This window comes from Struthio camelus, chromosome 2, assembly GCF_040807025.1.
Source record: "Struthio camelus isolate bStrCam1 chromosome 2, bStrCam1.hap1, whole genome shotgun sequence".
NCBI classification, from domain to species: domain Eukaryota; kingdom Metazoa; phylum Chordata; class Aves; order Struthioniformes; family Struthionidae; genus Struthio; species Struthio camelus.
In genome coordinates this window covers 173,325,440-173,338,534 of record NC_090943.1, presented here as the reverse complement: position 1 = coordinate 173,338,534, position 13,095 = coordinate 173,325,440, and the positions used below count along the sequence as shown (strand labels likewise).

The window sequence follows — 13,095 nt, the reverse complement described above, 5'->3', positions numbered from 1 at the left end:
GGGAGCAGTGCCACAGAGCAGAGACACTCAGTCGCTGCTAACAGGGGGAGGGCTGGCAGGGCACGAAGATGGCGATGCTCACTGCGTGCAGGTTATCTGACTCCTCGTGTCACTGGGACATTTAATCAGCTGTGGTGCATGGAACTGGCAGGATTTGCTGGGGCCACAAGGCTGACCAGGGAACAGCACGGGCCTGGGAGAGAGCTTCTGCAAAGAGAATCCCAACCTGGCCCTCTGCTCCAGCATCTCATAAGCCTGGGTGACACCAAAGACTGTGGCTGGGCTCCTCAAGGGACTTCTTTTCAGGTTACAGTTACCAAGGAGGTGCTCCTAAGGCAATGGGGATGTGCCTCAGGCAGCAGAGACAGTCTCCTTGGAGCAATGTGTACAAGCAGCAGAGACTGAGGCCTGCATCTCTGCAGGGACTCCCTTTCCAGCCCACTGCCTGGAGCTGGGATTCCCTTGCTTTCTCCAAACCATATGGATTTGCTGCTATGCTCCCCAGCTCTGACGTGGAAGCTGCACTTCTTCCTTCAGCTTTCCAGGCTGTGTAACGTGCAGGGCAGGGGCTGACTGCTGCAACGTGGAAATCATTTTTTAAAATATGCAAAAGGAGGTAGGGAAAAAAAACTGTTAAGAGGGATCAGGAGGCACTCTGGCACCTGAGCTGCTTCCTTCAGCTCACCGAGCAGCAGAGACAACACATAGCAGTCCCAGGCAGACCCTGGCTGGTTACTACTGCAGAGAGAAACACCCTAGGGAAGCTGGAGCACGTCCTGCAAGAGCAGCAGCATGGAGGAAGCGCACGATCGAGGGGAAAGGGGAACTTATTCACAGTCCTGCAGTGCATTTAAGTGCTTTTCTGGGCGAACCGTTGACACTCAAGCCCACGTCCCTGAGCTGGGAGCACTTTGTCCAGGGCCTAGGATATTCAATGGCAAGGCTCAGAGCTGTCTGCTTCCAGGACCCACGTTTCAGGTACCTGACCTGCCACCAACAGTTCTCTTGTCCTCAGCAGGGAGGCAGGGAACAGCAGCAGCCCTGAGATCTTCAAAGGAAGCATAGGGAGCAGCCCACTCCTGAACCTCGCTGGGCTGCTGGCTCAGGTGCACCTTGTGGCAGGGTATGTCAAAGGCTAGCTGTGACAGAAGAGCCAGCTGGGTAATATCCACCCATATTGCTATCTCCAGTCCACAGCAAAACAACAGATCCAGCCTATGAAGTCCTGTGAGTGCAGGAGGAGGACTGGGGATCTGTGGTGCCAGATAAACCTGTTCTCTTTGTGTGATCGTGTTACACAATCAGCAGGTGAAGGGAACACACGAAATGGAAAATATTTTGATTCCAATGAAGTATTTGATCCTACCTCTCACAAAAACATGTTCTCGGCATTAATTCAGACCAACGTGGATACAAGGCTAATCAATATACTACCAGCTGGAGAGACCTAACTGAGCAGGGATGGTGGAGGACAGCCTACAGAGCTGGAGGTAGCAGCAAGGGTCAGGGTGAACTTTGCTGTGGTTTAACATTTTCAGCAGAACTGTGGAGAGACAAATGGTGCAAATACTGTAAATGACACTCAGCAACGCTGGAGGAGGGGTGAACCTCAGAGGAGAGGAGCAAAGTTATGGGCAGAAAGCATGAAGTAGCATTCCACCAAAAAAACCAAGAAAAACAACCAGATGCCTGGCTCCCCTGCAGGTATCGGGGCCAGGCCATGGCACACGGCCAACTCAACAGGATGCACAGCAGCAAAGATCTCCTGTCCTGGCTCAGGAAGAACACCCACTGCATCCAGCCCTTTCCCAAGAAATCTCTCTATCCATCTCCAGGAGACTCCATGCCCGTCAGTCGGTGTCAGCAGGGAGGACAATGTTTAGTAACTGGAGACTGGAAGAGGAAGCTTCTTCCAGCAGGATCTGGAACAGCTCTTCTCAGAAACACACAGCCACCTGCCAGCCTGTCCCCCTCTCCTTGTGGGTGGGAGAGCTGCAAGTTCCTTTCCTTTCTCCCCATATCCATGGTTGCCTTTCCCTTTTGCCCAGCAGCTGCTGGAGCAACCAGTGTATCCTCATCCTGTCCTTCCACTGCTGAAGAAAGGGAGTAACAGTGTATTTTCCCACTGCCCAGGTAAGAGCCAAGAGAGGTCCTGCACAGTGAAGGCAATGCAAATATTATTCCCTAGGCAGATGACGTATCATTGCGCATATGCCTACCTGGGGACAGGGGCTGCTCAGGAAACAGCCCAGCAGGAAGCCAGACTGCAGGGAGCTATTTGCATTACCAGGGCACTGCACACCCCTGCAACAGAGACACGAGCCTGCGGTCAGCCAGAGCTGTGCACTGCCCAGCCCAAGCTGCTCTGCTCTCTGGTTAAACTGAACCTTGGAAATTTACTAGCGGTGTTGCTAAAATCTGTGTACACACCACCGCTGCACTGCCAGCTCAGAGCCAGTAGCCCAACAGGCAACGGGTCACAACAGGCACTACAGATGGCTCTGTAGAATAAAGGAAAAAAGAGGCAAAGAGCCTTGCCACCAGCCTGCCCTTGGGCACCAGGTAAGTGAGCAGAGCCCAGAAAGGGACAGGGTGGGAACGTGAAGGCAGAGAGCAGCAGGTCTTAGAGGACAAGCTGAGACTGAAGTTCTCCATCTCACTGCTGCAGGCCTGCAACACCCACTGGTCTGGACTGGGAACAAATGCCCAGTGACGGGCTTTGCAGTGCTAGTCAAGAAGGTGATGAGCTGAGTTGGCTGGTCATCCAAGCTTGTCTTGGAGACAAGCTTGTCTTGACCCTTTATGAGTCAGACAAGGGACCAGCAACCAGTTTAAATTAGTCCAGTTAACAGGCATTTGGTGCAAGTTACCCTGCTGACTGCATGGGGAGGGAGATTTGCCCTCTTGCCACGCTAGTGCAGAGCAAACACAGGCTCAACACTTCAGAGGCTACTAGTGTAGTTTCAGCAAAAGATAATTAAAACGCCTTTCTGATCAGCGTCTGATTGCTATGGGGGAATGCAAAAACACAGCCTTTCACTTATTTACTGCCAAATACTAACTTGTCAAATGGAAAAGCAAACCAATAAGCACTTGATCCTCTTAGAGTCCATTTTGTAACATGAGCACGGGACACCTCCTTCGTCCTAGAAAAAAAAATATAGTAGCCCCTAGGACTATGTGTGTTCTCTGGTTATAACAGGGACAAAGGCGGAAGGAGGCGGGGGACAGATAAGGGAAGCCACTGTAAGTCTGCAAGACTCATATACAGTATGCCCGGCCACCCGAAACAAAAATACCCCCCAAAAACAAACAAAAAAAATCAAATGAAAGGGCCAGAGGAGCCCAGAAAAAACAGGAGAGGAAGCAAAACGGATGCCAATAATTTTCATCCATCTCTTCAGCATCTAGTCTGGAGGCAGCACAGGAAGAGCAGCCTAGGACCTGCTGAGCAGAGTGCGTTCAGGACAGGGAAGAGGACTTGGAAGTTCCTAGTCTTAGCAAGGAACACACCAAGCAGCCCAGAAGCAACGGGCTGTAAACAGAAAGGCATTCTGGTGGGGACTATGGATGGAAATAAAAGAGCAGGTTACTGCATGAAAAAGGACAAGTTGCGGCACTAACCTTACCACTTGGCTCACATCACCTCCCTCTCCAGCAATGAGAACAAGGCAAAGGATTGTTATGACCAGGAAAGATCATGAAGGATTAAAGGATCCTTGAAATGGAGAAAGTTGCACAGGGAGAACTGACAGGAAGCAAAAGGCAGAACAGTCTCCCATGCGTTTGCCCAAATGAAGTAGAAGGAGAATGCGGAGGACACTAAATCTAGCCTGCAAAATCTTTTGTGTATTGCCAAACCAACAGAATACATGCTGAAAAGAGTACATAACTATCTGCTTCCAGCAAAGTTTATCTATGAGTGAATTATGCTACCTTAGTTCAAATGATTTCATTTTGCTTTCCCAAATATCCTCAATTAAAACCACCTGGAATGCCCCACCTGCTATTTAGGGTATAAATCAAAGCCTTGTGATGATGTTAACCTGTCTGATCAGTCCAGTTTGGCAGGTTCACAAGTAAGCTCATCCTGGAAAGTTAAACAAACAGCACGCAAAAGCTGTAAAACAGGAAAAAAAAAAAAAGGCATGAAAAGAAAGAGTTAGGTCCTTCAACTTCTTCCCTCTGCTCTGGAAAAGCACTTCAGAATAAAACACGCTTCAAGTCCTAGTCTCCTGGGAGGGCTGGCAACAAAGCAGTTTTTAAAAATAACTCTGGTGGCAAATATTAAATAGGTGGACGCCTTCCAAGCAATGTATCACAGAGGTGGTTATCCTCACTGCAAACGTAATACCTAAAAAATCAAGACCCCCATGCACCTCAATGTGTTCAAATGCTTAGATTATTTTTCCGTATTTTCATTTTCTGAGCTGTGGGAATTTATAACAACACTACAAAAATCTGTCCTCCTTGCAGATTTTTTAATATAACTTTATTTTCTTTAAAATTTGCTTACGTATTTCTTTTTTTCTTTATTCTTTCCCTTCTCTCTTTCTTTCCTTCTACTGGTTGTAGAAGCTAAAGCTTGTAGCTCAAGGGCTCTGTATCACTACACATTCAGTCATTAACTCTTTTGCTAAGCAAGGTGACCAGAAGGGGAGCAATGAACTATTTCAAGCAAAATTGTGACCAGCTCTGTTTCAGCAATCAGCAGCTGTGCTGGAGGTGCCAGCATGGCAGAGCAGGATGCCTTGACAGAAGCCATCACAGAGGTACAAGTAGAGAAATAACTTTTTTTTTTTTTTTTAAATAACAAGGTGCTAGAGTTTATCCAGGAAGCTATTCAGATTAGGAAACTCATTGCATGGGAAAAGTTTTCCAAAACTGTCTTTTAACATAAGCAGTAAAAAAAAAAAGTTTCATCTTCCTTACTACTCTTACTCCACAGAATGGGTGTAAAAAGTAAATGAAGTCATCAAACTAATGCTGAGAAAATTTATCTTCCTGAATGGAAAAGTCTACAGCACCAGGATTCTTTTGCTGCACTTTCACACTTCTGCCAGGGATGGAAGTGAAGAGGGCAGAAGACAGGTTGTGCTGACAGCGAACAGGAACTCACTGAAGCATTTAAATGACTGTCTCTGCACAGAAGTTGCAGAGATACTTTAAGTACATTTACATGTAGCCAAAGGATAGGGAAAAAAAAAAAGGAGGAAGCTAAAATAGATGCAGAACAAACTATAAAAGAATATTTAAAATAAAAAACAGGCCAAACTTTCATCCTAATAGCCCCCTCCCAGCCTTAGACTTCATAAATGACTTGGATTTTGTTATGGTGTAAAACACCAAACCTGCAAGTAATGAATCTGTGTCTAACCTCTGAGTCACTGAAAATAAAGAATTATAAAATAATCATAAACATTCAGCTGCTAAGAATAAAACCCTTTCCCCTAAAGAAAACTAGTTCCCCCTGCCCATCAGTGGGCCAGTCCTTACAATAATGAGGACTTTATTTATTCTTGTATTTACTGAACTGGTAGTGAAAATTTGTGACTTAATATCCAACCACAAATAGACAAAGGAAGTTGTGAAGGGAAATATTTTCTTTGGCATGTACGGACAGACCCAGCACAGCATTAAGAACTGGCGCCAGGGCCACAGCACGTTTTAGCCGCTGCATCCGTACTTGAAACTTTGTGCAGTCGTGCATGGCAGGGTCATCGGCGGCGGCTGTGAGTTCTCCTGGTGGAGTATGGCGACAACTGGCCATGTGTAAAAACACAAGTGTAATCCTTGTGTACACGCTATCAATATATACACGTTAGCGTTTTATCAAAACCTGTTTCTCAGTCTATAATGCAGAGCATGAAGGGTTTAATTATTAAAACAGTGTTTGTGGAGCGCTTGCCTCCATAACTTCAGCTACCCAGACTTTGACACTGCTCTAAGCCAATGTCTAGGCTTTGCCGCAGCCACTGGAGCGAAGGCAGGCCAAAGATAGCTCTCCACCTCTACCTGCTCCCGAAGCTGCAAGGCCTTAGACAGACCAAGCACAGCACCATGGATCCCGCACAGGACTCAACTGCTGTAGCAAAAGCAAATTAAAGTGAATATATAATTTTAATAAGTCAGCAGGATAGCGAGGGAGAATCCCTATTGGTAAAAATACTTGACGTGCTTATGCAGATTAGAATTTCTTTTTAACTGGAATGGCCCATTCATCCAGAGCCATTAGAAAATAATATATCGCAAGAGCCTATGATTACAGAACAGTATGTTTTCTTCCTGGTACGTAACTGAAGCATCTATGAACTCTTAATAAACGAGTTAGTTACACAAAATTCCCTTCATTTTCATTTGCAGTTTCAGGCAGCGCTACCAGACCCCTGTTCAAATGCATGTGCATTTCTGTCATGGCAGCTCTACGGATCCTGAACCCTGAAACCTGGTGTTTGTTAACTAGGCCACTCTCCTTTTGGTCACTCTCCTGAACACACACCTCTCCATGGAGCACGCAGTGCTGCCATGCCGCTGGTGCTTTGCACAGCGACATGGACCTAATAAGCCCCTGGCAGGCCTCTGGCTTTGCAACAGATGGGATATCTGCAGCTTTGTAACTCATCTCTGCGATACGCGACTGTATTGTGAACCAGTGACATACATAAGCTTTCCTGCCACCTTCTGCTGTTCTGCAACACTCAGGCAAGGCCAGTCGGCCTTTCCTACCTCTGCTGAGGAATAACTTACTGCAGATGGACAGTACCACGCAGTCATCAATTAGCAAAACATTTGAATTGAAATGTCACTGAGTGTCGTGCTCCAGATTTGTTTCACCTCTCCCACGTACTGCACCAGGGGAAAAACCTCCACGGGGTCAGTTCCAACCAGTGATGCTACTCCAGTAAGTTCCTTGTCAAAATTAAATATATATATTTTAGTATCACTGTTAGGTCAAAATATACTGCGATTGTTCAAACGATAAATGACCTCCAAGTCATTTCTTTGCCAAGGGACAACTAGGGGTTTCAGACTCTTTCGGTAGGTCACAGATTAACACACATCATTCAAGAACTGTGTGAAAAAATAAAATGTAGCCGCAGAGCAAATGCAATTAATTTATGGGGCCTCATCCAGTATCTAGACCAAACGTTTCCACGCTGCTGCTGGAGGTAATTTTAAGTCTGCAACTCTAATTACAGGAGCGTCAGGGTAGCCTCGGCTAAAAAAAAAAAAAAAAAATAGTGTCCACATAGCTTTTCTCACCTTCATCTCTTAAGCCATCACAGAGTCACCCCAGCAGAGAGGCCACAGGAGAAGCAAGGGACTGTCAGCTGATCTCCTGGCATTACCCTGCACCTCACCTGTGGCACAAAGCGACTGGGAACGACAGAGATCAAAATACCTACGCCAGCTGCTGAGGCTTCGTTCCCATCTGATGCAGGGTACAGCAGAGGGACAGCTGAGGATGGGTGTCAGCAAAATCCATGCCCCAAAACGATAAAGGAGACAACACAAGACAAAGGTAAAGCTGGCTCCGACACCTCAGATGTGGCATGCAAGTGAGATCTGAGATACCAGGATCACAAAGCACAAGCTGGGGAAGAAGCTGTGGGATTGTGAACATGGTATCAGGGCAGCATGCAAGGCCCTGGGACCCACTATGCGAGGCGCACACACCGGAGTGCAAGACCCCAGCACCCACCATGCAGGACACACACACAGGGGTGCAAGGCCCCGGCACCCATACTGCTGCATGCACACCATGGCTCGAGGCACAGGCACCAACGATGCAGCACGCGCACCACGGTGCAAAGCCCCAATACAGAGATTTGTAATTGAGCTGTTAAGCTGGTAGGATGGAGATCAACTGTACCGTGCGGGTGTGGAAGTGCCAGAAAGCACAGAAGGGATACAAGCAGGGCAGGTGTGGATGGCACTTACATTAACAGGTTATCAAGATCTCAGCAAAACCCAGATGAGAAAAACAAGGGACAGCCTGCACCCAGACTAGAGCACAGAACGGACTGAGGCCATTAACAAGTGATGGTGGGAAGATGAAGAACAAGACTAGCTTTGGATGTGCCCTTTCACCCTTTGGGAGCTGACAGCAATTGTGGTCTTCTGCCTCTCAGTCCTGTCTCCCTTCTGCTGGGGTGAGGACCTACCTGCTGCCTTCAGTCCCTGTTCCTGGGTGCCCTGACAGAGGCAGGTAGACTTTGGTTCCTCATTTGGGGGAGAGGGCCCTTAACAGTGATGTGGGGGGAAGTCTGGAAGAGAGAGGGCAGGGTAAAAGAGTATGATGGGAGCTCTGCAAAAGCCTGGTGGATATGCTGCAGGAAGGCTCTGCTGAGCCCCAGGGTGGGAGGATGAGCTGCAGGGGTCCAGACACCTCTCTGGAGAGGAGCTGGAGTTCCCAGTCCTGGAGGCGGTGGTGTGTGGGCAGCCCCTGTCGTCACAGCGCCCTGCCATGTACCCGGGCACCAGAGAATCACAGAGCGGCTGAGGCTGGAAGGGACCTCTGGAGATCACCGAGCCCAACCCCCCTGCTCAAGCCGGGTCACCTAGAGCACGTTGCCCAGGATCGCGTCCAGGCGGCAAGTCCCGCTCCGGCGGCAGCAGGCACAGCTCAGCGACCGCGGCCAGGGAAACCCTCCGGGAGCGGGCTCGGCGCCGGCGCCGGCAGGACCGGGAGCGGGAGCGGGGCGAGTGGGCGGCGCGGCGGGTCCCGCACCCCCGCCGCGGGCCTCGCCGCCGCCCCGCCCCGCGCCCCGCACCTCGGGGCCCGCGCGGCGATCCGCGGCGCGGGGAGGGGGCCGCGCTCCCCGCCGCGGGCAGCGCCGCCTGCGCGCTCCGCGGTCCCGCCGGGGGCCCGGGCAGGGTCGGCGCCCCGCACGGCCGCGGTCCCGCGGGGGGCCCTGTCCCGCACGGCCGCGCTCCCGGCCCGGCCCGGCCCCGGCGCGGCGCGGGGGAGGCTCCCGGCCCCGCAGCGCGGCCGCCCGCGCCCACCTGCTCGCGGCGCTTCTGCCAGCGCCCGCAGGGGCTCTCCTCCAGGATCTCGCTCTCCTCCTCGCTCTCCTCCTCCTTCTCCTGCGCCAGCCGCGCGTCCGGCTCCGGCACCGCCATCCCCGCGCCCTGCCCGCCGCGCCGCGCCGCACCGCACCGCACCGCGCCGCGGGCTGACAGCGCTGCCCGCCCGCCCGCTCCGCCGCGCGGGGCCGAGCCCGCCCCGCTCCGGACGTGCCGCCGCGCACGGCCCGCCCCGCCGGGGAGGGGCCCCGCGCAGCCCGGCCCCGAGCCGCGGGGCGCGGGGGGACCCGGCCGGCGGCCTCGGCGAGCGAGCGCCGCCCGGGAGAGGCGGCTCCCGACGGGGCCCGGCGCGGGGCAGCCCCTCCTGCCCCTGCCCCTGCCCCTGCCCCTGCCCCTGCCCCTGCCCCTGCCCCTGCCTCTGCCACCGGCGCCGGCCGCGTGCCCTGGGCCCCGCGCCCCTCGCACCCTCCTCGGTGCTGCACCCACCATCCCGTCCCAGCCACCCACCGCTGGCCCTCGCCTCCGTCTCTGCCGCCCTTCGAATCCTCTCTCGGCACGGCCTTCGCGGTCCCTGCCTCCCTGCAGCACCCCTTTTCGCTATTTCCATAGTGGCTGAATGCTTTCATGTTGCCCTCTTCCCTGAAAAGCTGTTCGCTCGTGCCAGGTGCTGGTGTCCTCTGCTGCACCCCAGGCCGGAGCAGCTAGCAGGGCTCCTGCGCCTGCTCAGGCACTCTGTACCCAGGAACCTAATGCCAAGCAAGAAATCTTGCAGGTGTTTTCATTCCCTTGGAAAGTTTCTGGCTCTTGTTTGATGTTTTTTTTTTTTTTTTTCCCTGCAGTCATCTCTGGTTTCTTTCAGAGTGTTTGTTATTTGTTCCATCCTGGTTCCACACAAGCACTGGCGCCTGCTTTCTGTTTTGGGAGGTGTTCTCTCACACCAGACCATCACCCTTTTTAGCTGGTGTGGTTAACCCAGAGGGGCTGTGGTGAGTGGGGGTGGTGCTGGATGAGGAGATGCTGCTGGTGTGAGTCAGGTGTCATGGTCCTGTTTAGTCTCAGAGAGAGAGCACAAAGTCCTGCTCACTGAAACGCAACATAAATGAACAGGAGGTGTTCCCTTGTGTAGGCACACCACTGGGTCCTGCCTGGCAGCCGTCTGGGCTGGTTTGACTGCAGGGAACCTGCGAGGAAACTGGTACCGCCAGCTACAGCCCTGTGGCAGTGGTGGGGCACTTGGACAGTGCCTTGATTTGCTGCTGCCTGCTCCCTGTGGCAGATCCCTGTCTGAGGCCGCCTGGGTAAATCCCTGCTGGAAAGCTGTCAACTGGCACTGTGAGCCTGTGCTGGCCCTGCGAGACCCTGCTCACCAGCCCCCCTGCTCACCAGCCCCCCGTAAGCACTCCCCAGGGCACGGCCACCTCCAGGACACCAGTTACACCACTCTGCTACCAGTGTTTCAGCTAGGTGCCACAAGTTTCCAGGGTCACCTTCTCCTACACCTACCAGACAGGACTTCTAGGAGAGTAAACCACAGGTTCTTATCAAAGTGGAAGGCAGAAGTTCAACTGGGAATAAGTACAAGGGCAAAGAATAAAAAAAAAGTTGGAACAAAAGATTAAATACATTCCCCAGGACACTTTCCTATCTGTGTATGTTTCCACAAGTCCCTTTGGCAGTCCTGTGACAGCCTCTCATTTTATGTGGACTCTATTTCCCTGTTGCAGCTCTGCCAATTGTAGGTCAATTCAAACGTAAATGCTGGGTGGATGGCTTATACTGGGGTTAATCTGCCAGACATCCTTCTACAGGTAAAGTTCTGCTCAAACAAGAAAGGTAGGCCAAATGGAGCCTAAAAGTGATTTTGACAAGTAACTGGCCAGAGGTAAAAAAAGCAGCGCTCAAAAACACAAACAGCAAGAACCCAAGCAGAAGATATGTTGAGCCAATAGATGACGCGACATGGCCCTACCAGAGTGAGTCCAGTGAAGGGCCACAAAGATGATGAAGGGACAGGAGCATCTGGCATACAAGGCTAGGCTGAGAGAGCTGGGACCGTTCAGGCTGGGGAAGGGAAGGTGCCGGGGGGATCTTATCAATGTGTGTAAATATCTGAAGGGAGGGTGTAAATAGGACAGCAGAGCCAGACTCTTCTCAGGGGTGCCCAATGACAGGATGAGAGGCAACGGGCACAAAGAGAAACACAGGAAACTCCACCTGAACACAAGAAAACAATTCTTTACTGTGGGAGTGGCTGAACACTGGAACAGGTTGCCCAGAGAGGTGTTGGAGTCTCCGTCCTTGGAGATACTCAAAACTCGACTGGACGTGGTCCTGGCCAACCTGCTCTAGCTGACCCTTCTTGAACAGGGGAGTTGGACCAGATGATCTCCAGAGGTCCCAGACAACCTCAGCCATTCTGTGATTCTGAGGGTCTAATTGGAGTCACTGGAGAGATAGGGCTATAGTAGGAAAGCCAATTAAGTTCTTTGTGGGAGCACTCACCATACTGGAGGTCCCAGATGAAGCTTTCCTCTATGGGAGGAAAGTCGAAGGAATTATCTCAAAGTCAAGTGACAAAAGAATATATTATATAATGAATCAGTAATATGAATGGTAAATTACCAAGGTGAGATATTTGCCAAGTGGTCTGAAGGAAACCAAATGTTAAATTGCTAGGTATTTACTGTGGTACCTAAAGCACAGTCAGCACCAGGCGTTGCTGTTCAACATGTTCATGAACAATCTAGAAAAGGCACGAACAATGAGATGACCGAGTTTGCCGATGACACCAAGCTATTCAGGATAACGAGCTCTAAAGCTGGCTGTGAAGAGTTGCAGAGACTCGTGCAATACATGAAGGGGTATCAAAAGTACGGACGCGCTTTCACAGGAACTAAATAGTTTGGAGAACAACAACTGAGCAGGGGATATGCAAATTGACAGTACCATAAATGGCATGGAGAAAGCACATAAGAGTGATTATTCACTATTTCACACAGGCCAGAGCTAGGGACGCCCAGTGAAATGGATAGGCAAGAGTTTTAAAACATATGAATGGGAGTAATTTTTTACTCAGTGTTTCTTGGGGGAATATCTTAGTAGGCGAAACACTGTGGAATTCATTGCCGTAGGATGTTAGCGGAGGCAAAAAGTAGAAAAGGATTTTAAAAGCCATTAGGCAAATTTGTGGGAGAAAAATTGATTGAGGGCTATTAAACACAAAGACGCAGATGCAGCCTCTGGCTCAAGAGGGCTCTAAGCTGCAGATTGTCAGAAGCTGCTAGTCTGCAACAGACAAAATATTGCTTGGCCTCTGCTCTGGTTCCTGTGTGCTTCCTCTTGGGAGCTACTACTGGCAACTTGCAATAATAAGATGCAGGGATATGTAGGACTTGGGGAGGTGACACTTTTCACCTTCACATATTCTTTGTGGAATTTTCCTGTTTTCATATTCACATGTGCTGCGCATGTCCTTAGCTGGATGTTGCTGTGTCCCGAGATTGACTACACTCGTCATTCATAGGTGGCTCATGCAGAAATCTTTAAGATCCTTTTAGATATATCAATTGCATGCAGCAGCATAAGTTGGTTAGGTCCAAGATCTCTTTTCAGACTCAATCATTTTGAGTGCACTGTTCTCAGCTTGTGACATCTTGACTTCTTTGGACACATTTTGGGAATGAAGCTCTTGCCCAAACAGGAGGCAGAGGTGATATAGGATCAGTAGATACTCCCACAGAGCAGCATACTGTCTCTGTATCATCACTGCCCCCTCGTCCCTGCTGCCTTGACAATGTCCCTGTGTCCCACTGCCTCTTCCCTTGCCCCCTCCTCCTCAATGCCTCATCCACATCAGAGTAAACCTCCTTTTATTTCTTCCTCTGACTTTATTTATTCTTGCTGGATAATGTATTGTAGGACATATTTGTCTTGCTGGTTCATTTTCAGGCACCACTAATATGGTTTTTGTTCACCTGGTTGTCCTAACTGTCATATACCAACCGGCAGGGGAAACCTGGTCCGTGCAGGCGGCCTCCATGCTTTTGTACCGAACATGCCCTCCTGAAG

General features: G+C 50.7%; 1 protein-coding gene across 3 annotated transcripts in view; it reads right to left on the bottom strand.

The window, feature by feature from the left end:
* The window catches only part of NRBP2 (nuclear receptor binding protein 2), a 35,582-nt gene extending 26,354 nt beyond the window's left edge, over window positions 1-9,228 (bottom strand). For 2 of the 3 annotated variants that reach the window (XM_068933681.1, XM_068933679.1), the window contains exon 1: window positions 9,007-9,228. In XM_068933681.1, the coding sequence (XP_068789782.1) occupies window positions 9,007-9,123 (117 nt within the window). In that variant the 5' untranslated portion in view covers window positions 9,124-9,228. Of the gene's footprint in view, window positions 1-8,165; window positions 8,263-9,006 lie in introns of those variants that run through there. The other variant, XM_068933682.1, reaches the window with a different exon arrangement.
* Between the last annotated feature and the right edge of the window lie 3,867 nt (window positions 9,229-13,095).